The 25,885-nt window shown below is 46.8% G+C and overlaps 2 protein-coding genes across 2 annotated transcripts; both read right to left on the bottom strand.

Moving 5' to 3' along the window:
- Window positions 1-435: 435 nt before the first annotated feature.
- On the bottom strand, window positions 436-6,926 carry LOC311032356 (neuroepithelial cell-transforming gene 1 protein-like). The gene is made up of 9 exons (XM_084039076.1): window positions 6,601-6,926; window positions 4,172-4,279; window positions 3,889-4,053; window positions 3,641-3,703; window positions 3,303-3,476; window positions 2,962-3,219; window positions 2,500-2,670; window positions 2,200-2,386; window positions 436-2,089 (listed from the first exon to the last, which is right to left on the bottom strand). Exons 1-9 carry the CDS (start codon window positions 6,691-6,693, stop codon window positions 1,641-1,643), a joined length of 1,668 nt encoding a protein of 555 aa, XP_083895202.1. The 5' UTR covers window positions 6,694-6,926; the 3' UTR covers window positions 436-1,640.
- Window positions 6,927-11,118: 4,192 nt separating this feature from the next.
- LOC311032226 (uncharacterized protein) lies at window positions 11,119-23,854 on the bottom strand (the record flags this gene model as incomplete). Its single annotated transcript, XM_084038862.1, has 3 exons — window positions 23,626-23,854; window positions 19,206-19,269; window positions 11,119-11,325 (listed from the first exon to the last, which is right to left on the bottom strand). Exons 1-3 carry the CDS (start codon window positions 23,754-23,756, stop codon window positions 11,119-11,121), a joined length of 402 nt encoding a protein of 133 aa, XP_083894988.1. The 5' UTR covers window positions 23,757-23,854.
- Window positions 23,855-25,885: the final 2,031 nt, after the last annotated feature.

The following is a 25,885-nucleotide window of genomic DNA, read 5'->3' as shown; positions in this document are numbered from 1 at the left end:
GGCAACCAGTTAGCTTAGTTTAGCATGAAAACTGGCAATTAGTTTAGCAGGTAAACTGGCAACCGGCTAACTTATTTTAGCATGAAAACAATTAGTTTAGCACGTTAACTGGTCTCGGTCCTAATTTAGCATAGATACTACAATCGGGGGAAGCCTTCCACATCCGAGCTTCGCTGAATTGAACGTTATATCTTGTTTGATCAGCAAAGCACAAAAAGGATAAACGAGCTTCCTGTAAAACCAGAACTCATTTTCATACTTCTGTTTTTTTTGTTCCGGTTAAACAAACAAGATAAGATAAAATGGAAGTGACACTGGAACTGGAACATGATGCTAAAAGCCAAGCTAACCGGCTAACGGCTTAAGCTTCATATTCAGCGTACAGATGTTAAACTCGTATCCGTGTTGATGTGAATGATCACATGAAACCAGAAGTTCAGTTGAAAATCTTACACAGATCTTTATTTTTCTTTAATTACATACAGTTCGTAGCAAGCGAGTTGCCCTTTTCTTTTCTTTACTTCTTCTCATCTCTTCTTCTTCTTGTCACGTACTAAAACTTTATTTTTTCTGTCTTCATTCCCCTACGTACTTTTTCATTCCCGTCAATAACACTCACTTGATCTTAACCATCTTAACATCACATCAACTTACACAGGGAAGTTGATGGAGTTTTTTTTAACTTGCATTTCAGTTCCAAAAACACATCTTTATCCATCGTTTCTCTTCATCCTTCCAACAACAACGTTCTCTTATTTCCATCAAACCGGCTCGTTAAACCGTTTCATTGAACCGGCCCACATTGTCCACAACTAGAGCTCCATGCAAGACGCCCCACTGAAAGTGATCCGTTTCATTCTGAAAAAGTCAGCTGGCTCAGTTCAAAATTTTGTTGTCAAAACAAAACTCTTGTCCGACATGATTTTGACATCAGATGATTTGCTACCAAACAACAAACCAACACTTCATAGTGATGTTTGTTCAAACAGAGAGAGACCGGAGTCTCACATGTCAATTTAAATTAATGCCTCCGACTGCAGTTAAAAATGCAGGAAAATAAAATTAAATCCAAGTGTCCTAACATCTGTCGTTAAAGGAATGTATAAAAATAAGACGCGTCTTCTGATTAATCTTAAAAAAATCAGACTTTTACAGAGAAATTTTGTAGCTTTGGTGTCTTTTTGGGGGGGATTCTCCTCCTTTTTTTTAAACATGCTCAAATATTTAAAATAAAAATAAAAAAAAGCTAACAGTGCTGCTTTATGATACCTAAAAAAATACTACGATAAATTTTATATAAAAATGTAAAACTTTCATTAGGCTCCCCCCCTCCAAAACAAGGTCTAAAATAACGCTTAAATATCAAATTAATAGTAAACAGGATTGAATGCACCGCCTCCAGCTTCAGCGTATGGGATTCAATGTGTGTTCGATTCCCGTCGCCGTGCACGTCTCCAGAATACTGCGTGTGTGTGTGAGGCGGGGGGGATCAGGGTAAATAGCTGCCGAAGAGGACAGTAACACAAACACTGTGATAATACGCACACACACGCAGACACACACATAAATACGAGTCCCACGCGTCTCCGCCCGCGATTTTACGTTTATGTACACGAAAAGAAGGTCCGTTTGTCCTCCGCTCACACCATCGTCTCTTTCCTCTTCCCTAAAGAACACAGAGACTTCTTGTCCTTTTTGCTTTTGTGTGACGTCGGCGAGGAGAGCGGCGACGACGATGACGTCATCGATAGCAAAGAGGAGGAGGAGGACGTGGAGGTGGGGCTGGAGGCGGAGCTTCCACACGGCGAGGTGGGCGCCGACTGTGAGGTCGCCCGCGGGCAGTTCTCGTCTGCTTCCTCCATGTGGACAATGGCGGAGACGGAGGAGGGGCGGCGCTTGGAGCGGACGTCGCCTGAGGGCGGAGGCGTCGCCGACGGCAAAGTGGAGGGCTCGCCTGGCGGCCGGTGGACGGAGATGGCGCTGCGGAGGCAGTTGAGCCACTGCTGCTTGTGGAAGACGTCGTTGACCTGCAGCGTGTGGGACTGCGCCGTGCTCGGCTCCGGGGATCGAACACGGAAAATGTTCTTTGCTGGAAAAGAACACGAAAAAAATATATATAATTAGCGAACTGATTTAAAGCGGCAGAGGACGATTCTGTGTTTTCCCGCCGAAAGTTAGCCGCTAACGTTAGCCCCTCACCTTTGTCGGCGTTGCTGAAGGCGCCGCGGAAGGAGCCGCCCATCCGGACATCGCCGTCCTGCAGGTCCTCCAGGACCAGATCCAGCACCGGGATCGGCTGCCGGTAGACCTGGAAGCACTGGCGCTCGTTGCGGGTGACGGGGCGCGTCAGGACCAGCAGCTCGGTGAACAGGAACACGTGCAGCTTCTGGAAGGGAAACGGCGAGGACAGCGTTAGCGGAGCGGCCTCGTGTGGAGGGGGTGGAGCTTGTGTTGGTGGGGGCGGGGCTTGTGTTGGCATGGGGGGAAGCATGGACTCACCGTGCCGCTCTTGTTGCGCAGCTCGCCGTGACACAGCAGACTCTTGCAGTGGTCGATGAGCGGGTCCCGCTGCCGGTCCTCCAGGTACTCCAGCTTGTCAATGTAGTACTGGCACTCGGACTCGCCCTTCCTCATGTTGATGTCCGACAGAACGCCCTGCATGATGGTGATCTGGAGAGGAACACACGGCAACGTCAGATACGGGGGTCCTACACCTTTTCAAGTCAAATTCAAGCACTTTTCCAGGTGCATTTCCATGCTTTTCCAGCCCCTTCCAGCTGTGGTAAACTCCATATTTGTATCAATCCAATGGTCAGTATTCAGTCTACTTATTATGTCACTTGTTCATCACATTAAATGAGATGCCTTTTCTTTGTTCTATCATGTCATCACATAGAACACACATTTCAAGCACTTTATTCTGAATTCATCAAAGCACAGATCCGGCAGCGTCGGACTCACCGCTTCCTCCAGGCTGGCGGCGTCCGGGTGCTCCGGCGGCGTGTGCCTGAGGATCTCTTTGAGCAGCAGCGGGTACTTGACGAGGCGGGAACGTGGGATGTCCAGGAAGCTCCACAGGTCCAGCTTCCTGCTGAACGGCGACTCGATGCAGCGCTGCAGGAAGTCCTGCACCCGCCGGTCCTGCTTCTTCTGGTCCAGCAGCGCCTTCGCCGCCAGCTGGTTGCTGCAGTAGTCCTTGTAGGCGTTGAGCCGGGGCAGCTGGGAGGAGGGAGAGCACACATTTAGTAACGCTGCCTTTTCCTTCCGGAAGCTTTATAAGTGGTGTTGGCGTGGACGCTCACCCAGTTGACGACGATGTGTCCGATCTGGCCCACGGTGCCGTCGGGCGCCGTGGCCTTGGCGAGGAGCGCCAGCAGGTCCTCGTGCAGCGGGATGTAGGCGTCCAGGTTGCCGAAGATGTGCGTGAGCTCCTCCTCCGACATGATGGACAGCTTCAGCATCGGGTCGTGGTACGCCTGCGAGCCGGAGCAGAGCCAACGTCAAACAACAACACGCCGCTAAGAATAGAGCCGACGGCGAGGAGGAGGAATCCGTCTTTTTATAGGCTGCCAGACGTTTGATTTAATCTGTTTGTTTTATATGTTCTCCCTCGGCCTCAAGAAGAAGAAGAAGTACAAACCTTGCGTGCGAGCTGGAGGTCTTCAATCAGGTCTTGTTCTCCACGAGACAGCTCGAATATGGCCTGAGGAAGAGGAGGAGATGCTCGTTAGAAAAACACATTAATCAGGACATCGTTACAAAGAGACTGGATGTAGAAACTAAACAGGAACCAGGTCATTCCCCCCCCCGACAGTGAGATTTAATAGAAGTGGGTCTGTAGGGCAGCAGAGTGTACACAGACTGGGAGTCGAACCCACGGTTTCTCACCTCCTGCCGTTTTATCTCCTTGGTGGAGAAGGTTCCCTTCTGGTGGACGTCGAGCGTCTCCGACCACAGCGTGCTGTTCCTCCTCTTGGGCGGCGTGGGCGCCGCTGCCTTGCTGCAGGGCTTCTGGGGCACGACCGGCGACTTGCCATCGCCCCGGAACGAGGCCTGCAGGCGGGAGAGACCCAGAGGTCAGAGGTCAACGGAGGTGGTCGGGTTTGATTTGACACGCACAACAGGACAGAGATGACCTCCCACCGGGTCGCGTCCTCCCCTCTCAGCTTACCTGGATGGTTTGGCCGAAGCGCCGGACGGCCCCGTTCTTCACCGGAGAGATGAGGCTGGCTAGCGACGTCACCCTGCCGAGAGGACGGACACGCTTGGTGCTGGGTTCCTGGCGGGGCAAAGACAAGACGGAGGAAGTTAGTCGGGAAGTTTCATCGCGGAGACGAGGAGCGGATCCACGACCCCCGACCTCGGCCGACAGAAACACATCCAGTCCAGTCATAAATCCTCATTATGGACGTGAAATCGGAGCAGCTGGACGGAGCTGCAGCCAGACAGACTGGCGGACGGAGGAGATACTGAGGAGGAGGAGGAAGCAGCTGTTGGCTCCATCATGTGAAGAGTCTCGAGCCGGCCCAACGGAGCACAAAGACCCTTTTACTGACTGCTGCTGGATCTGGAGGGGAAGGGGGTCTGGGGGAATGCCAGGAATGCACGAGACCCTGCTCTCAGCTGTTCCACACACACACACACACACACACACACACACACACACACACACACACACACACACACACACACACACACACACACACACACACACACACACACACACACACACACACACACGTCACTCAAACAGCAGATAAATGCTTCCTGATTGCTCCGGCCCTTTAAGTGCATTTCCCAGGGCCGTGCCATGGTCGGATGGCGTGTCGGGGCTGTGAGTGTGTGTGTGTGTGTGGGGGGGGGGCGGGGGTCGTAAACAGGGAGTGAATATGTCAGTGTAAGTGTTTACACAGTGTGGCGTTGCAGGGAGGAGGGGGGGGGCGTTTAGGGCTGCGAGTCGAGACAGGCTCTCTGTTTTAAAAAGACCTCGCGTGAGAGCAGCGCTACACCTGGGCCAGGTGATCCCCCCCCCCCCCCCCCCCCAGCCCCGAGGCTGAGAGAAAGGAGAGAGCTTGCTCGGCCTCCTGCCAACAACAACAAGCTGCAGATATCAAAGAGCTGAACATGTGAGGTAATGATTTCAGCCCGCGGAGCCTCGACCAGAAGAAAAAGGGAACACGATGACACAGGGTTAACGTGTCATCATGTTCCCAAAAACGTCTCCTCCACACGGAAATGATACTTCTTTTCTTTTTGCATTGTAAGAACTTGACAGTATCGGGGGCTCGGTCTCTGTGAATCTGCCGCCGCCGTGCGTTTCCTCCTGACTCAGGACTAAATGGGATCTTTTTTGCCTCCGCTCAGCGATTCTGGGGAACAGAGCAGCCAGCGAGGCTCCGGGATCCACAGCTGTGGAACAGATCCACGCTGTGGTCTGGTCTGGAGCAGACTTGATAACGTAGCCCTCTAGTGGCGGGGAGGGGGGGGGGACTAGACTTCTAGTGTGTGAGACCTGTAAATATCATCAGGGGAAGAATGAAGTAACAGGAGGGGACGGGGGTTTCTCAAAGTAAATATTGGAAACGCATGCCAGCCCCCCCTGTCCCCTGAGAACCCCCCCCCCCCCAGAATAACCACTCTTTGTTTACCAGCTGTAAAGTGAAACAGTGCAGACGGAGGGAGAAAGTCTCTATTCCTGGCGGTTTGACCCGGGACCTCCGCGGCGTAGCGGCTCAGTCTGGCTCGCTTCAGGAAACCAGACGGGTCCGGTGGGGAGGGGGGTCTGGTGCTGGTCTGGACCACAAGCCTCCAGACGCACATCATCGTGCACACATGTGCTCCTTAAACTCCTAACCCCAAGACTACACCCGTATAAACATCAAGCGCTTCTTTTTTTCTTCTTCCCAAAAGTGCTTCCTGTGCTCCCCCCCCCCTCATTTTGATGTGACCTCACAGACCCCCCTCAAACCCCCCCCCAGATGTGTGTCCCCTCTGGGATTACAGCACAGCTTGAGCTGGTCTGGATCTGAACCAGAAATGAAAGAGTGGAGGTCACCGGCGAGTCATTCACGTGGATTCACTTCAGTAAACCCTCCTGCAGGACTTCTGCTTTTAATCGGCTGGTTTACGGTCAGAGGAACCACATCTTCCCCCAAACCTCTTCCCATAGATAATGGAGGGAAGGGGGGGGGCACACCTGGTTTCAACAGCTGGATCCTTTTAAAGGCGTCTGCAGCTGAACGCTCTCGGGCTGAATATGCATCAAAGAAAGGCAAAGCCCCCCCCCCTCCACTGCTTCCCTGTATGTGGTACCGACTGTCCATATCCCAACAGTTTAACAACAGACAGGGGGGGGGGGGGGGGGGGATACACAACCACAGACAGGAGCAGGGTGCAGTGTAATCCAATGATTAACTTCTCCAGGTTAGTCAAGAATCTCAGGCCACAAAGTTCAAAGTCTCCTCTTAAAAAGCAAACACGGCGTTCCTCAGGGTAAAGATAAGAACCGGGGTGAGGCTCTGATTCACTCACAATAAAAAGAAACTTTTACGGACAAACACACACATACACACATATATACACACTATACATGTGTCTCACCTCGGACTCCTTGTTGGCTTGGTTCTGGTAGTCTATCACCTGCAGAGTCCGTTTAGTAGGCACCAAGCTACCCAGTTCATCGTAAGCCACCATAGCTTTCAATAAAAACACAATATCCTTCTTTTTTCTTTGTTGGGTCTTAATCCAGGGTGAGTTTTTGCTTCAAGTAATCCACATCACAGAAACAAAAAAAAAACAAGAAGTAGATAAAAATGTCTGTGAGTAAAATGTAGGAGAAGAAAAATAAAATAAAAGCCTTAAATAGAATAAATACGGCTTCCTCCCTGTGAGTCTTCCCTCCTCACACACTCGACTAAACTTTGTTCTGAGGCCGGTGGAGGGTGGGAGGGCTTTATAGCTGGAGGACGGGCGGGGGGGACGGGGGGCGGAGCCAGCAGCGAGGCGGGACCGGCTGAGTTGATCCTCCAGCAGGGAAACAGTAGTGAGAATGTTGTAAAGCTTCCTGAGAAACACGGAGTTGACGCAAACAAGCACGATCGTGATGAGGGAGCGAAGATTTATCCAATAACACGGGTTTCGATTCCTCTGGAGATCCAAGTTCAAGTCCTCAGGAAATCAGTACTCATCATAGTATTGATGATTAGTTATTAGAGGCTCACAGATATGAGATTCTGATAGACACATCAGCTGATATTCATTTAAACTAAATTATACACACACACACACACACACACACACACACACACACACACACACACACACACACACACACACACACACACACACACACACACACACACACACACACACACACACACACACACACACACACACACACACTCTATCTCTCTATCTATCTCTCTTTATATACTTTGAAGTCTCTTCTAAAAAACACATTTTATCTGAGTGGCCTGCCTTCTATAAAACTGTTTCTTTATGTCTCATTACTTTAATCTTGCTGTTCATGTATGTTCTAGCAGCTCTTTACATGTTAGAGTCCTACAATCTGCACATATTGATACCGATATATCACCGTCTGACTGATCATCCAAACACTCTGATGTTTGAACCTAATGATCGATTCTGTTTAATATCCTGATCAACAAAAAAAATCACTAATACTCATCAAAGCAGTTTCTGCCCTCCATTTTAAACAGAGCCGTTATCGGTGTCATCAGCTGACCGGGGGGTGATCAATTAGAATATCAATAGAGGGGGGGCTGTGTGACACACTGCCAGATGTTTGAACTGAAACCTGTTTATTGAAAGCCCCCGGGTCGAGGGGGGAGGAGGGGGTCTTGTATGTTGATTCAACACTGGTTTCAGTGAAGACAAAGAAACGCGATGAAGAAGCCGGAATCAAACATTTTCATGCATGTGATGATGGGGGGGGGGGGGGGGGTCACATGGCTGAACGACGCCTGAAGACACAGATTCAACACCCTCATACAGCTGGTGCACAAATGCACAGCAACAAGTGGAGGTGCTGCAAGGCCGAGTGTGTGTGTGTGTGTGTGTGTGTGTGTGTGTGTGTGTGTGTGTGTGCGTGTCTGTGTGTGTGTGTGTGTGTGCGTGTGTGTGTTCTGGGCAGATGGGTCAACATGGAGGTGTGAACCAGGCCTCATGCCGTTCCTGCGCGTGACAAAAACACAGATGCGGATCGAGGTGTTCTTTCTGGGAGTCTGTTGACGTGAGCGGTCCCGAAAGGGGGACCAGCAGGTCTACATCGCCCCCCCCCCCCCCCCTTATGGACCAGGTGGTCTCGAGTGTCTCAGAACGAACCCTGCAGACTGACGAGTCAGACCAATTAAACAAGTGAATGTAGTCGGTTGCGTGCATGGAGAAGACGCTACGTGAAGCTGTGACTCATGAAGCTGCATGGGGAGACCTGGGGCTGAATCAGCTGTACGTCTATAAATACTGAACCCCGCCCGCCCGCTCGTCCCCCCGTCACACGCTACAGATCTACAGCTGGAGTGCAGCCGTGATTTACACACACACGTTTATACAGACAGCAGTCTGAGTGGTGAGTAATGCAGGTTCACCGCCGTCTAAGCGATGCCGTGACAGGCGGGGATGAACCCCGAGGCCTGGAGGGGGAGCAGGAGGCGAAGGGCCTCAGAACAGCTGGCAGCAAAGAAACGCTGACAAACGGGGCTTAAAACAGCCAAGGGGGGGTTGGAGGTGCTGCCCTCTGCTGGCGGAGGCCGGCAACAGCACGAGGCAGGACTGAAGGATAGAGAAACATGCAGAACGAGAAGATGGATGCCTGCACAAGATTTTTGCAAGGTATTATATTATTTTTGATTTGAAAAACATTGAAAAATGTAAACCCTCCCCAGAGGGTTCAGACGTGTTCCTACAGCAGACAGGGGGCGTGATGGAGAGATTGACTAATTATAATTATGAACCCCACAAACAGCTCTATAAATACCTCCACTCCTCCGGGTTAAACACAGAGGAGGAGATAGAGATGCAGACGAGAGATCTGAACCTTTCCCTCTAGAAACAATAACAAGAACCAGACCGACGTGCTCGGGCCTCGACTCGACTCGCCGGCGTTTGATTGGTTGCTAACAAACACGGAGCGGTAACTAGGGGCGACGGTGAAACTGCCGACGCTTTGTGATACCGATGGAGACAGATATGAAGTCATGTGTTGAAGTCTGGTGCATCAAAAAAATCCCCCCAAAAACGTAGTTAATTGTTTCATCACTTTTTAAGAAAACACACAGAACATTCTCTTAATTATTGCATTTCTTTCTCATATGATCAAAGTGAACGTGTAATGGTTTTGGATATCGGACGGCTAATCAATAATTTTGCAGCCTCAAATATAGAAAATCTGATTCAAACTTTACACAATAAAAACTAAGCTAGGAGAGCCGTTTCCTGTTGTGACTGTAAGTTAAGAGCCGTTTAGAGTAAACCAGCAGCCGTGTGGTTTACGGGGGTTTCTGCTCCAACTCCGTCAGTGGGAGATTAGAGATCAGAGATCAGAGATCAGTCAGAGCGGAACGCTGCGATATGAATCAGGGCGTGGCCCCCAGGGGAGCTTTGTTTACTTAAATCACAGCGCCTGACCCGACTGGTTGCAGAGGTCTGGGCTGATGGTCTCTGCTGGTCTCATGTGGACCCAGGACCGATCACAGACAGTCTCAAAGGGGAGAGGCGAACGGGTTGAAACTAGACTGTTTGGGTCCTTCGGTTATTACAAAATCATCTTTCCGGGGAAAAGCTCTGACGAGGCTTTGTGTTCATTTTACGCCCACGCCATGGATTTATGTGGTTTTCTAACACAGCGGTCTGAGCTCACCACCATGAAGTACGAACACAATGCCATGACGTAGGAACACACCACCATGAAGTACGTACACTACACCATGAAGTACGTACACTACACCATGAAGTACGTACACACCACCATGAAGTACGTACACACCACCATGAAGTATGTACACTACACCATGAAGTACGTACACAACGCCATGAAGTACGTACACACCACCATGAAGTACGTACACAACGCCATGAAGTACGTACACTACACCATGAAGTACGTACACTACACCATGAAGTATGTACACTACACCATGAAGTACGTACACAACGCCATGAAGTACGTACACACCACCATGAAGTACGTACACAACGCCATGAAGTACGTACACTACACCATGAAGTACGTACACTACACCATGAAGTACGTACACTACACCATGAAGTAAATACACACCACCATGAAGTGAATACACACCACCATGAAGTACGTACACTACACCATGAAGTACGTACACTACACCATGAAGTACGTACACTACACCATGAAGTATGTACACTACACCATGAAGTACGTACACACCACAATGAAGTACGTACACACCACAATGAAGTACGTACACTACACCATGAAGTACGTACACTACACCATGAAGTATGTACACTACACCATGAAGTACATACACAACGCCATGAAGTACATACACAACGCCATGAAGTACGTACACACCACCATGGAGTACGTACACTACACCATGAAGTACGTACACTACACCATGAAGTAAATACACAACACCATGAAGTACGTACACTACACCATGAAGTACATACACTACACCATGAAGTACGAACACACCACCATAAAGTACGTACACAACACCATGAAGTACGTACATTACACCATGAAGTACGTACATTACACCATGAAATACGTACACACCACCATGAAGTACGTACACTACACCATGAAGTACGTACACTACACCATGAAGTACGTACACCAGCGTGAACTCTGGGTAAACGTGAGACGCACTTAAGGTACATTAAATTAGGAACTCATTATACGAATACTTGTCTTCTCTTTGAAGCAAACCAACCATTTCACTCATAAAATCTATATATTTTGAATCATTTCTGATGAAGGCCTTTCAGGTTTAATTCTTAGTCATTGATGGATTCTGGGTGAACGTATGAACGGACGGTGACTAAACACCAAAAACCGGCTCCGGGCCAAGAACAAGTTTACTTCCTGAACAAGAAGCTTCACTTTGCAGACGTTTACCGTAACGATAACAGAAACCTCCAGAACCGGTCTGAGGTCGGTGGAGGTGTTTTCTGTGAAACGCTACCGTTTCCCACGTCTTTAAACACTGGAAAGCCCCGCTGTGATTTATACGTGTTTTCTACGTGTCTCACCTTAAAGTCGAAGCTGCAGAGGCTGACGGCGTCGCCGCCACCGTCGTCCTTCTCTCGCCGCTTCCGCTTCTGTGGACAAACGAAGGGAAACAGGAAGTTAGCTGGAATATTCAACGTGCATCACTAGAACATGAGGATGTCATTAAATGGTGCTATGATGCACAAGGAGGCTTAAATAAACTCATGTTTCTCCTCTCAGACTCCCCGTGGACTGAATGTCTTGGAGATCATATTTGGGACTTCTGAGGAATCCCCTGTTTTGCTGTAAAGCAGAGGTCTTCAACGTTTTCAGGCCAAGGACCCCCAAGGCCTACAGAGACCCAGTGGAGGGACCCCAAGGCCTACAGAGACCCAGTGGAGGGACCCCCAAGGCCTACAGAGACCCAGTGGAGGGACCCCCAAGGCCTATGGAGACCCGGTGGAGGGACCCCCAAGGCCTACAGAGATCTGGTGGAGGGACCCCCAAGGCCTATAGAGACCCAGTGGAGAGACCCCCAAAGCCTCTCATATAATGTTCCTTATTAAACGGGCCAATAATATTGTGTAGTGCATTAAAATAATAAGGAGATTAATATTTTTATTCTATTTTTGCATTTCTACGTCACAATTTCTCAACATAATATTAAACAAACAAAGATTTATATTTGATTAATATAGGCTGTATTGATGTTCAGGTGAATTTTTGGACATATTTACTTTGGGATCAAATCATTTAGGGGACCCTGCATTAACTCTGCGGACCCACTAGGGGTCCCAGACCCCCTGTTGAAGGTTTCTGGTTAAGTACACATCTTTGTCTGGGTGCCAACGCGAGACTAACAAGTAGACTCCCTTTAACAGCCGAACCCCCCCTCCCCGCTCGTACTTCAGGCCAATTACGCTCGTTGCCCCCGTGGCTCTGTTGTAAAGCTGCCACAGACACAGCTGGAGGTCCTGCTGGGACCAGGAAGTGGTTCATTAGGGTTTACACCTAGGCGTGGACCGCCAGTCAGTTAGCAGGTGAGGATGGTGGTTTGTTCTGGTGGCCTAGGGGACACGAGACGTTACTGTGCTCCATTAGGGAGGCTAGACCTGATGGACCGGCGAGGTGAGGATCATCAATGGGCTCATAATGGTCTGGAGGGGAGAGGGGGGGCTGTTTGTGTTGGTTCGGGGCATTTCCTCTCTGGCCGGTCAACCTGTTTGCTTTCCCACATCGGTTACAGTTTATGAGCCGTCAGCTCAGCAATCTTTATTGATATTTCTCCCAGCATGCATTTCAGGAGGTAAACGACAGCAATGAATGGTCAATGGGAGTCTGACAACAGAGCTGCAAAGTTACTGACAAGCTAACTATACCTTCTATTTAGATACCAGAACAAGACGGCTAACCACGATAACTTTTACGTAATGTTGTGCCAACATTAGCCATTAAGGACAATAACATATCACAATACAGGTTTTTCCAATTCAAAAGATTTTCTTAATTCCTGCGGTGAGAAGATCGGATTTTATGTAGATGAACGATCCCGACCGTTTCCATGTCAGCTTGCGTTAGCGTGAATACATAAAACAGCTGTTTTGAAGAGATATCAAGAGGCTAGGTCCCCTTCCGGGGTTTTCCCCCATGGGATCTTATTCTGGAATTAATTTGTACGGCAGTCCACGGCAACAGTCAAAAACCTTTTTAAAATCGCGTTTGAGTTGTACTGTGAATACAAAAAGGTACAAATATGATGTTAAAAACATTCAAACATACATGTTATTCATCAAGAAAAGTCATATTTTGATAAAATAATCGCAGGATAAAACACATCGGGTGAGATAACGTTACATTTGCGATGGAACGTATCCAAGTTAGCTAGCTAACGGACGTGTTTGCGACATACGTACGATTTCACACAAAACAAAATGATACGACGACAAACATGTGTAATTCATGGTGACTTCGCCCCTCTGTACATTGAAAACATGTGTTGAATACTTTAACTCCTTGTTAAACAGAATATACACTAGCCTTTCACATTGGTTGAACATTTAAGCGACGGCCCCTGTGGCTCGACATGGAACTTCAGATATAAATGTTACATAATTAATTTACTTGGCGACCCTCATAATAAAATCGACCTGGTGTTTGGACAATGACTGTAATCCCAAAGTTCAATAAGCAGACCTGTTCTGAGCTACCTTGTTGGTTTTGAACCGGACTCTGCTGATTGGACGGTATTGGTGAGAGCAGAATAACATTCGGAGTAGGTTATGTAAACGTCGACCGGGACTAAGAAAAGCCTGAATGATGCCCCCCCCCCCCCCGAGTCTGCAGCTCATTGTCTCTGAAGTTTGCGTGCTAAGCGTAAAGGCTTCCCGTCCAAGTTAAATATTGCCTTAAGCTCGAGATAATAAAAAAAACACAACACTGTAGTAATCTCTCTATAAAAACAGACACAGCGAAGGAAAAGGGAGAAGAAAATTAGCCGTCGTGTTCCTGCCACCTCTGGAAATCCTTCCGTCAGCAGCAACAACACGCTCCGAGCTGCGACTTGTTCAAAAAGGCTGGTTCCACGTAAATACGACGAGTCAGCACACACACACACACACACACACACACACACACACACACAGTTATAGGTTACATTAAAGTGTGCAGATGTATGCTGACGACATCAACGCAGCATCCGATAAACACCGCAAACAATGAGGGTTTTTTTCTTCTGTTTTTTCTTGGCAGGCGGACGAACGAGCCTTCGACCGATATCACTGTTTCATGTTACCGTGACAACATCATGGTTCTGGATGTTCAAAAAGAAAGAAAAAGAAAAAACCTCTTTGACCTGACAAGACGAGGTCAGTCCGACCCCGGGACCGGATTACAGTGGATTACCAAACCAGACGCGAAAAAATGTTCAACTCGTACATTTTGGTGAAAAACAAAGAAGTAAAGATCAATATTTACTGTTTGACAGGAAGAGAGAGAGACAGAGAGTGTGTTGAGTTCAACCGAGAGTGTGAAAGATTTCATTGTTCTGCCAGAAGTGGACGTTACGGGAGGCCGTTTACACGACTACGTTTTTAACGTAAAATAAGAACGCAAGTATTTTTACGTTCTGGACGCGACTACAGGCATTCCTCGGGGGGCTGCAAATTACCGGGTTCCATCGTGAAATCTTTTGAATACGCAACTCTGGAAAGTCCATCTATTACAAAAGTGTCACTGCCACCTACTGGCCCGGCATGCACACTACACATTGAAGGTTCGTTTTAGGCTAAAATATTACGTTTTTCTTTACAAAATGTTAAGCAAGTCCAGGACATATTTTGACGATTATTAGGATAATGTGAATCGTAATAAAACAGGATAATTGTGAGCCAGCCGCTACCAAGCCGTTAAAGCAGCTGAGAAAAACTTCATCAAGACTCAAGCTGTATTTATTGTCATTTCTTAGCACTCATGTTTAACACTTAAAAAAAATGTATTACAATACAAAATCATTCACCAACTCAGAATTGGAAGATAATGCCAAAATGTGGCATGTAGAGGATTACAATGGTTGAACACTAAAGAGAACTAAAAAACATATTGATCGCAGAAATACACAATGGCTTTAGAAGTTTAAACGTCTTTACTTTGTCATGTCAGCATGTCTGGGGCGTTCGAGGCTTTGGCCAACCAGAGGAATGTTCAGATAAAAAGGCCAAGCTCCATCTCATCCGTCTAAAAGAGAAACTCTTGATCTGGAGGGACCTTTCAGCAGGGCTTTGATTTTGCATCGTATAAATTCTTGCTCGGAAACGGCTTCTTTTTCTCTCTCTCTAAAATACCAAGCTAACAGGGACACAATTGGTGGGAATAAGCCCGACTCTGCAGTAACAGTGAGCTTGATTTCTCCACCTTTATGTGTTTAGTTGTTACACATTTGATATTTGAAAGCTAATCCTACAGGGCAAAGATTTGTATGTCATGTTTGTTCGTGAGGCCGTTTCATTAGCCGGTAATCTGAAAAACGTGCACAGCTTTTATTAAATTCATGTTAAGTGAACCCCGTGCAGTGTTGGGAAGCTGCTATTTGTTTACAGCCTCTGGTGTTAGCGGGGTTAGGAGCTCTAAGAGCTTGTTTTCTTCTCGATGCAGGAAAGGCTCTCCGATCCCTCGGCTTCCTCCCAGGTTTCATCTGGCATCGATTCTCCGCTTCACTCTGGGAACACAAAAATATAATAATGATAAAAAAAACTTTCATAAACGGGACATCAACCCAATGTAAAGACTTCCCGCTGTAACTCGGCCGACAACATCTAACCCTATGGATGATTTCCCAGCATTCACTTCTTCCACCACACCCGAGAACTTTCTCTCTAAAGTCCTGATTTAAGACCACATGAAACACAGAGACACGAAACAAAAGTCCGAAGCGGAGACACGAGAAAGAAACCAGACAACAACAACAACAACAACATCTGGCTTCGTCTTCTTTTAAGAGAGCGTGATCTAGGATCACAGACTTTGAACAAGCAACATTAGCAACCTATATCGCTATAACTTAGCCAACGCTGGCGCTATGGATAGCTAATTCACCTTATGATAACCAGCTAACATACACGATAACATAACGTGGTGGTTTCATTAGAATATTATTAAAAGGAGTGACTTACCGTGGAGCAGACAGCTGTGCTTGTTGATGCTTGAGGGCTTGAACTGGGATTGCGGACGTCGTCCACGTAGGTTCATCCGCAGCTTTTCAGGGTTTGATTTTTGATTTCCTTCCAATCTGAAAACGCTTACCCATGAGCAGCTCAAAATCTACAAAATCCAGCCTGAAAACCAGTAAAATCTGAAATGATTGCAGCCGGATAGCTGTTGGGCCGCTGGTCAGGTGCTGCGTTCAGATTGGCCGAAAGCATTCGAAGGGGGCGAGACTCAGCGAAGCCTCAACTCGGATGCACACCAAGTAACGTATAGTTGTTGAACCAACTAATTACCCAATTAGCTCATTGGTGTGGAGACCGGCAGGTTCCTAAGGGTCAAGCTTCATACGTAGCCCATTTAGTCGGCTGCAAAAGTGCGTGTTTGAAACTTAATCAAACTGGGGTTCAATCAATTTTACTTTAATATGAACTGTTAATTAATTAGCGGTTATCAAATGACAAAAAAATCAAAAGTTTACTTTATAAGTAATCTGGAGTTTCAACACCCAGCTGACCTCCGTTAGTTTATCGTGAGTACACTACTTCGCTACTTCCATCCCCAAATGTGTTGAATTTGTTTTCACCACTTGTAGATTTACTATCCAGACGTTTCAGTCTTTCTGGACAAGCCTCGTTGTTGAGCCCGGCCCGTAAAATAACCCATTAAAGAGCTAGTAAAAAAACATTCATGTTACCAAACACGTGCTATCCGAGACAGCTGCAACGCAAAAAAACATCAAAGCAGCACGGTGTATCTGCAGGGGCACGATCCAGCTGTTCTACGTGAGAATCTCTCCCGGGGGAGTTGGAGGAGTATCCTCTGGGGAGGCGGCACGCTGGTTGCATTGCGTGTTACCGAGGGTTCAGCGGCATAAATCCTCCGAGGAGTCTTCTCATTTTGGGATATGAATTGCTGTTGAAACGAACGAAGGCCTTCCCGTGACGATTACCGATGTTTGTGTGAGAAGCCAGACGCCTTTAAATCACGCCGGCTGATTAAAGCTGGAATGCTGCTCGCCGATCTTCAGCCCGACGTCTGGACGCCTGAACTTGTTGCTCGATGAGACAAAAAAAAACCACCAGAATCTGAGAATCTGACTCCTTGCTGTTGTTAATTACCCTCACATTCCACCAAATGGCAGTGTGGTTTGATGTGCTGCACCTTGGCATCGGCTTGGAAACCCGACTCACCCCCCTTCTCCCGGAGGCTTCTTCGTACCTGATGTAGTCTGAGAGAATGCACCAAGCGCCCGAGGAATGCTCGCCATCTTCCAACAGGTTCGCCCGGAGGCTAAATGCACCCAGACAACCACACCTCCACCTGCCCCCGCCAGGGGTGGATTAAAAAAATACCCCACGAAACCACTTCAAAGCCCTGAGACTTGGCCAAACTTTATTCAAAGTCTTGGCAAAAAAGACCCTTGAAGCTTGAGATAAGAGGGGAAATGAGACAAAGACACTTCCAGGATTCTTTTATTGCCGTTTGGCAGATTGATAAATGACCAAAGGGGGGTTGAGAAGGGGCGAGCTAACGAGGCCCACATGGTGGATGAGCTAAGTGTGCCCCGTTTTTTTTTTTGCAAAATCAAAGGCAGCAGGCTGGCACGAGATAAAGAGCCGTTTGGACGCTGCTTTTTTATTTGTATTATTATTTCTCATCCTCCTACGAGCGTCGGATCGTGTTTCGGGGGCAGCTGTAAACCCCCAGAATGCCTCCTCGCCGCTCGCCGTCTAATCTGCTCCGTCTTTTTCTGTTTCCAATCAGCAAGTTTCGTTTTTTTTTTAGGGCCGCCTGTAAACCACAAGCAAGGCCGGTCTATTAAAGACGGCAGCGGTTTGTAGGCCATTATGTTCCTCTGGTAGAGGAGGAGGGAATCGGAGCAGGCTGGATTTCCTTGATCCAGCACTTTGGTCTCCGGATACACGATGTTCGGCCTTCAGAAGAAACGGCCGTCACAGTCACCGCGCCGAGGTATTAGATGCTGATAGACGCAGGAGCCGGGAATGTCTGCAGATTTCTCTACAATCCCCAGAGGATCACGGGGCTGGCAATTGCTAAGCGAAGGTTGAGTATCGAGACCAGGTCCAGGTCTCGAGCAGGCCAGGAACACAACTTCAATGCTGCACTTACAACACAATGAGTTGAGAAGTCGTCACTTAGAACAGACATTTCAAGCACTTTATTCTAAATCCAACCCTAAATTCAATCCTTGAAAACACCACACTAAAATGCAAGTGTTTTCAAGGATTTCAAGCACCATACCAACCCTGATTATGAGTTATAAGGTTGTATATTCAACACAAATCAATAAAACAGAGAACGTTCAGTGGAACTCAGACCTTTGTCCTCCGGGTCTGGATGGTTAATCATGTGACTCGGGCCGCGGGCCAATGGGAAGCCGCCGTCCGTCGCCGTGACAGTGAACAGCGCTGTCATTCCTGAGACTTTGTTGAAAACTCAGCGGCGAGATCTAAAGCCAAAACGCAGCGTTGTGACGGGAAGCCGTTGTACAAGTGAACTCCCAGCATGCACCAGGCCAGGAGTCAGCCAAAAGCCAGGGGGAGGGGGGGATGTGCTGATGGTAAACGTGCATGAACATACCGTACATACCTCATACATGTACTGAATTATGTAACGTATGTAACGTAAATAAAGCAGGTCATTTTCTGGCTGCTCAGCTCTTCGTGTTTTAGCGGTGGACCTCCTGGCACGTTCTGGGTATTTTGATTTATTATGAGTAGCCGATGTGAAACTGAAAAATTTGTAAAATAATTGCGATATTATCCTGATAATCATTAAAATGTGCTTGAAACATATATTGCACTTAAACATACTAAAATCTACGACTGCGTATAAGGGTTATTGTTGGTTAGAAAAAAAACATTTTCACATAAATGCACGACTTAAATCTCAGAAAAGTTTCCCCCCCCCCCGAGTCTTTTCCTTGAGTATTGCCTCCCGCTCCCCTGGTTCTGTTTAAATTGAATTTTTTAAAATATATATATATTTATATATAAATAATCTTAAATAAGATTATTATGAATAGCAAAGTCTCCCTGGATAACTAAAGGATAAACAAATAAATATATTTCCATATTTAAACAAAAGAAATCAGGCTCTATTTGTCACTTCTCCACCATGATTATGAGCTAAACTTTCCCGATTATCCCGATTATTGAAATGAAATATGTAAATGTTACACCACCTCTTAGTGATAAACAGTAACGTATGCTGGTCTCTTGCAGGTGACCTCGTATGACATGAAGGAATATGAGTTACTGTTACTCACCAGACTGAAGTCCCATTGTGGTCCCGGGGTGAGGAAGGTGAAGGAGCTTCCTCTTCGCAGAGACCTGAAGAACCAGAACCAGACGGGGGGTCAGAACTACGATGTGATTCAGAACCTCACGAGTGCACCCTCAAAACCCACCAATGGAGACCAAACATGACTCAGAAACTGTGAGAAGGTTTCAGATGGACCTGGACCACAGAGTCCACCACGCTGACCAAAGGGTGAGTAAAGGGGGGGGGGGTTTACCTACCACAGCCTCAGCATGGTGGAGCCTCCGACTCAGACCAGGACTGACAGACCAGGACTGACAGATCAGGGTGGGAAGGGGAACATGGTGACCCCCCCTGGTCCACTTCCTCGACCGCAAACTAAACAAAAGAAGAAGCCTCATCAACCACTCAGCCGTCCTCCTGGAGGAGGACTCATTTATCTCACACCTCGTCCCTCCCAGGGAGCTGGACGTCGGCCAAATGTCTCTTTTTGCTGGGAAAGGGGGGCAGCGTTGCCTTATTTGGGACTCCACAGTAGACTGAACCCCCCACCCAGACCAAACACAAAAACCAGCCACGCATACTGGGAGTCCTTCTCATAGATCTTTATTGAAGCGACATTTCACACTGATGAAATACTTTAATGGGAACTTGACTGGCGTACGTGGCTCACTATAAATATTAAATAAATATTTCTTTGCAAATGCAAATATAAATGCAAAAACGAAGCTGCTGAGAATAAAGTTTATCCAGTTAAAAACCTAAAAATCCCAACTTGAAAGTGAAAACCTGACTGTTTCTCCACACTTCAGTGTTTTTCCATTTTATTCTAAACACTTCCCGTATCCACTCTTGCCTCTTATGATCTAGAATCCTCCGCTTGACTTCACATTAATCACGTTGTAAAAAAAAATAAATGTCGACACGATTGAACGCTGCAATGCGAACAAGCGTTTGACGTGTTGAGACGTCGTGGAGTGCGTTTCCAGGGAGGCGGCGGCGTGAATCAAAGGTGTTTGGTAATATTGGAGATGCATAATGTCTGAGTGTCAATGACGGGGCTTCAGCATCCGGGGAATGCAGCGCTGCTCAGAAACACTCGTTCTTGGTGTGTGTGTGTGTGTGCTGCTCGTAAGGCCGAGTCATTCCAGCTTCACGGTAAGACCTCCAGTTGGTGTTTATCATGGATGCCGCCAACTGTCCATCTATAGCCAGCAGCTCTACGTGCAGCTGCTCCGACACCTCCGACGGCGTGAAGAGCTCCACGGACACGATTAGCTGAGTCACTCGTTTAGAGAATCCACCGCAGATATTTGAATAATGAATAGTTAAACAATTAGACATTCAACTAATAGATATCCCATGAGATCGCATGAAGTTCTGGGAATATTCTTAATTTTAAACATTTGCGGTTACATTTACCAACACGATCAAGAAGCTGCTGCAACATGATGGTTATATTTTGGACTTTAAAGTTACTGTATTTGATTTGTGTCTGGGATTAAGAAAAGAAGAAGCAATAAAACAGTAACAAGTAGACGTTGCAGTGTGAACTGAAGTGTGAAAATCCACTGAAGACTCAAACAAGCCTCTCAGTAAGAATAAAGCTCATACACGACTGTACCCTGTTAAACACACATAAACACATAAAACATGATAAAACGAGTTGAATTCATTAAAGGTCAGAGTTCAGCTTCCTGTCGAGGACCACCCACGCAGGAAGCTACTGTACGGTGTGTTTATAGATAAACAAGCATGTTGGTAGAGTGACGATAACAGAGAGCCGCCTGGGTGTCCCGGAGGCAGGTCAGGGGTCAGAGGTCAGGGGTCACTGCAGGTGTTGTTCAGGCTTCACTGTCACAAGTGCTGAATTAACCTGACAATCACGTGTGTGTGTGTGTGTGTGTGTGTGTGTGTGTGTGTTCGTCCACGTTGGGCTTGTCAGGAGGCCAACCTCCGGTTTGGAAAAGTGAAGCCGACGCTGAAGTGCCTTCAACTGTAACTTAGATCGATTAATCAACAGAATACGACTCGGTGGTCGCAGCCTCAATTCTACGGAAATCAACCGATTGGTAGATCTTGATGAGGTCATCCATGAGTCATCACATACCCACTTAAAAGCGGCATCGGGTCACATGACGGCGGCGAGTTAACGGAGAAGCAGGAGTTTGCTGAACGACAGGAAGCTTCTGAGGAATGTGCAGAACTTCCAGAGGAGCCGACGCTCGTCGTTGGAGGTTATATCATCAGGCTTCCGGCCAGTTTGTCACACTGGCGGCAGAAAGGCATGCTGGGAATCTCAGATGAAGAGGCCTCGCGGCAATTAAACACAACCACCCTCTTCCCCGCTAATCTACTTGATGTCTCGCTGCCTTAATCCAAACAGCTGTTCCGAGATCAGATGAGGATGTTTGTAATAGGAGAGCGTCTCTGCCAAGATGATGAAATATGACCCGGAAAGTCCCGAAATCCATCATCAGATTGCAAAACAATGAACTTCTAATTCACGATTATCCCGACAACCAAAAATTCACGATCAACTTATTACGGTTAAATCGCCCCAAGAGCCTTTATCATTTGTTATCGTTTCAAAAGCGCCTCCAAGAGAGAAACCAAAACCACTCTCTGTGATTCTTCAAAATAAACTACTGATTATCAATAATATTTTGATTGAATTTAATTCTAACCTGTTAAAGCCTGTAGTGAAATCATTAAAACATGTATTTTTATGTAAAATGACTCACTGGATGGAGACTCATCCTGTAAGAGGAGCTTCTCAGATGGAGTGTGTGGAACTATTGTAATGAATACACGATTGTTTCACATTCGTCACCCACGTTCAAAGGTCTTTTACCTGCTCTTTCGTTTGGAGGGAAGCTTGTGAGTCAGTGGATCAGCATCCCAGCCGGCCCTGCCCTTGTTTGTTCAAGGGAACTCTGAAACTGAACGCCCCCCTGTTCATCTTTACTGATACTATAGAAAGCTGTTGGACGATGTGAAGTTGATTTAAAAACACACTAAGACCTTAAAACGCAGATTCCTCTGCAGGTCCAGCGTTTTAAATGCCAGCCTCATTTGGGAAATCAGGGCTGATTTTCCATCGCTCAACATTTATGCTTTTTTTCCATGTAAACCTTGTTACGGAGGTCAAATATCGGGCGATGTTTTTCCATGTTTGTCTGCGGAGCCGGTCGGGCACTCATGGGGCAGGGCTCGGCCACTTTGGCACCCGGCATGGAAAAGCCTTTTGGAAAAGTCCAGTATAAACTCTCTCAGAGGGTTTATTATCCCCAAAACATACTGATTGCTATTATTATACGCTACGCTGTTATGTTACTATGAACTCAGCAGATAAATCTCCTTGTATTGATACAAACATGAACTCTTTATTCAAGTGGTCACATGGATGGCCAATGAATTAAAGAGAATACACGAGGAGAGAATGATCCCGATCCAGAATAACAACTAAAAGTTAAACAGAGACAAACACTGCTGGGACAAACACTGCTGGGACACTGGGTTTCATGTTTTAAAAACTTGTTTCTATTGCTGGTTGTTGTTTTATTCACGTTTTTTGCACTTGGTAACCTCCTTAAAATAGATGCTTTGCGAATAAAAGTTATTATTATGTAATAAAAACATCTACCTGAACCTCCACTATATTTACGACAATTGTTTTATTTTTTTAAGGGTTTATTTGTTTAGGTTTTTATTAAATATCTAATATGAAAGATTTTAAAATCTTAATCCAGAACAGGATTTTCACAAACAAACTGTTATCAGCTGATATCAAAAGATTAAAAGTAAAAAAACGACCTAAAAAAAATCAGTGCATCTGTATACATATTGATAATATCACAAGGCCAAACCTGCTGTGAGAAAACAAAACAAAGCAATAAAAGCATAATTCTGCAGAGTAAAACCCCGATCCCCTTCAAAACTGGAACCAGGACTAATGCTAAAAAATACTCTTCTGCATTTCTAAGTCAGATTAATGAGTATTTATGTGCATAATTGACTAGAAATACTCCTAACTAGATATATGCCATATTGCTGCATACAGAAATCCCAAAACACTGGGAAGCCGCGTCCATTCAGTGGCGCTCTGCTGACACCTAGCGGCGGTGGGACGCAACTGCAAACACACCGTTTTAAAAAACCGTGTAAAGACAAACTTGTATGCGTGTTTTGAGGACTTGGAAGCTCGTTGGGAACCACAACTCGTACTAACGTGGTTAATAGTGAGCTTTAAAACATTTATTTGAACACAAAATCCCCGCTACGTGACGTTAACGTAGTGACGTGCCAAGCTAACGCGTGCTAGCCACCGTTAGCTCATCTGTGAATGTGGTCCCGGGCTAACTAGCCGAGACCCGTTTGGTTATGTCGGTTTTACTGGTCTGGACTGGGAGGGCATGTGGACTCACCGTCTCAGACTCCTGCTGTTGTTGTGGTCCAGGGGGGACCCGGTCTCGTCGGCTGAACACTTCCTCTTCAGGTCCCGGGGGCTCGGTGGTCTCTTCGGGTCCTCCGCTCGGACGTCGCCGGTTTCACCCATATTTTAAAGTCCTAGACCGGGTTTTTAATCGGTAATAACAACCGTACTAACGGGCTATTACTAGTCTAGCTACGCTACAACAACTAACAGCGGAGGCTCGTGACTCGGTTTTTTGAATATGGCGGAAATCCAACAATGGACCAATGAGAGGAGAACAGAGGGAGCCGGTTGCTAGGATATCAGCGTCACGAGTGGGCGGGGCCAACGCAGGTCAACTTCAGGGCCACTGATGACGCAGCAGTCCGGTGTGAATGTAAGAGCGTCACAGCTCTAATTAATACGGTTTTCCGCTCAATTAGGGAATTTAATCAGCGAGTTATGAATGCAATATTCCGTGAAATGTTTAATTAAATTATTTCTAATCTGGTTTACAGAAAAGGGTTAACGGTTCTTATCTTGTTGGCAACATACATTTTTATAAATGTATTAAAATGCATTATTATTATTATTATTATTATTATAAATGTAAATTTGACTCTATATTATAACATAATATGTTACTAGAATTATTAAAATAGATTATATTAATTATATATTTATAACACATTTACATTTACATTTAGGTCATTTAGCAGACGCTTTTGTCCAAAGCGACTTACAATAAGTACATTTGTCAAAAGAAGGAAACAAAGAAACCGTATCATTGCCGATAAAGTAAGAGCTAAAAATAGAACAAGTGTTAGATCCTCATCTGAGTAAACTAGTACTAGTAGAACAACAGTGCTACGATCAGAGTGCTATAGGTAAGGTTTTTTTGGGGGGGGGGGGGGGGGGGGGTGTTAGTGGGTCATGCTATGTAGAGTCGAGGTGAAGTCTGAACAGGTGAGTCTTGAGCCTTTTTCGGAAAATGGCAAATGACTCTGCTGTCCTGACATTAGTCGGGAGTTCGTTCCACCACTGAGGACCAGAACAGAGAAGAGTCTGGACTTTGCTGAGCGACATTTGTTTGATTTCAGCGATGGTGGTACCAGCCGGCCAGCTGAAGTAGAGGAGCGAAGTGCTCGCTTCGGGGCATGAGGTTTGACCAGTGTTTGAAGGTAGGCAGGTGCCGTTCCATTGATGGCCCTGAAGGCCAGTGTCATCGTCTTGAATTGGATGCGTGCTGCAACAGGGAGCCAGTGGAGGTCACGGAGGAGGGGGGTCACTTGGGAGAATTTGGGTAGATTGAAGATAAGGCGTGCTGCAGCGTTCTGGATACGCTTCAATGGTTTAATCGCATAGGCCGGGAGTCCGGCCAGGAGAGAGTTGCAGTAGTCAAGGCGGGAGATGACCAGTGCTTGGACCAAGAGTTGCGTTGCATCCTTTGTGAGGAAGGTCCGAATCCTGCGGATGTTGTAGAGGGCAAATCTGCAGGATCGGGCCACAGCAGTGATGTTGGGGGTGCAGGATAGTTGGTCATCGAGGATTACACCCAGGTTCCTCGCAGTTGGCGACGGCAATACTGTGATGCCCTCGACAGTGACCGACAGGTCCATGCGAGGGCAGTCTTTCCCTGGGATGAAGAGGAGTGCGGTTTTATTCAGGTTAAGCTTGAGGTGATGTGCAGTTGTCCAGACAGAGATGTCAGCCAGACAGTCCGAGATGCGAGTTGCAATGTGGGTGTCAGAGGACGGGGGAAAAGAGAGGAACAGCTGGGTGTCATCTGCGTAGCAATGGTAGGAGAATCCATGCGATGTGATAACAGAACCTAGTGATCTGGTGTATAGTGAGAACAGAAGCGGTCCTAATACTGAGCCTTGAGGGACACCCGTGTCCAGAGAACAGGGTTTGGACATAGAGCCATTCCATGTGACCTGAATGGTGCGATTTGTCAGGTATGATGTAAACCAGGCGAGAGCAGAGTCGGTTATGCCAAGTTCAGCCAGAGTGGAGAGGAGGATTTGGTGATTGAGTGTGTCGAATGCAGCAGATAAGTCGAGGAGAACGAGAACGGAGGAGTGGGACGAGGCTCTGGCGTCTCGCAGGGACTCGACACATTGTATATACTTTTATTATCCATCCATTTTCTACCGCTTATCCTGTATTCAGGGTCGCGGGGGGGCTGGAGCCGATCCCAGCTGTCATTGGGCGAAGGCAGGGTACACCCTGGACAGGTATACTTTTATTATAATACATATAATATAGAATAA

Source organism: Eutrigla gurnardus (assembly GCF_963514095.1).
Source record: "Eutrigla gurnardus genome assembly, chromosome: 21".
Classification (NCBI taxonomy): Eukaryota; Metazoa; Chordata; class Actinopteri; order Perciformes; family Triglidae; genus Eutrigla; species Eutrigla gurnardus.
The sequence above is the reverse complement of the archived record's forward strand: the minus strand, read 5'-3'. Positions and strand labels throughout refer to the sequence as shown.

Coding starts and splice junctions, on each gene's coding strand:
- LOC311032356 (XM_084039076.1), bottom strand. CDS start 6,693: ATGGTGGCTTACGATGAACTGGGTAGCTTGGTGCCTACTAAACGGACT. Junction 4,280..6,600: donor AAGCCAACAAGGAGTCCGAG/GTGAGACACATG, acceptor TTGCCCCGCCAG/GAACCCAGCACCAAGCGTGT. Junction 3,477..3,640: donor ACCTCCAGCTCGCACGCAAG/GTTTGTACTTCT, acceptor TCCGGCTCGCAG/GCGTACCACGACCCGATGCT.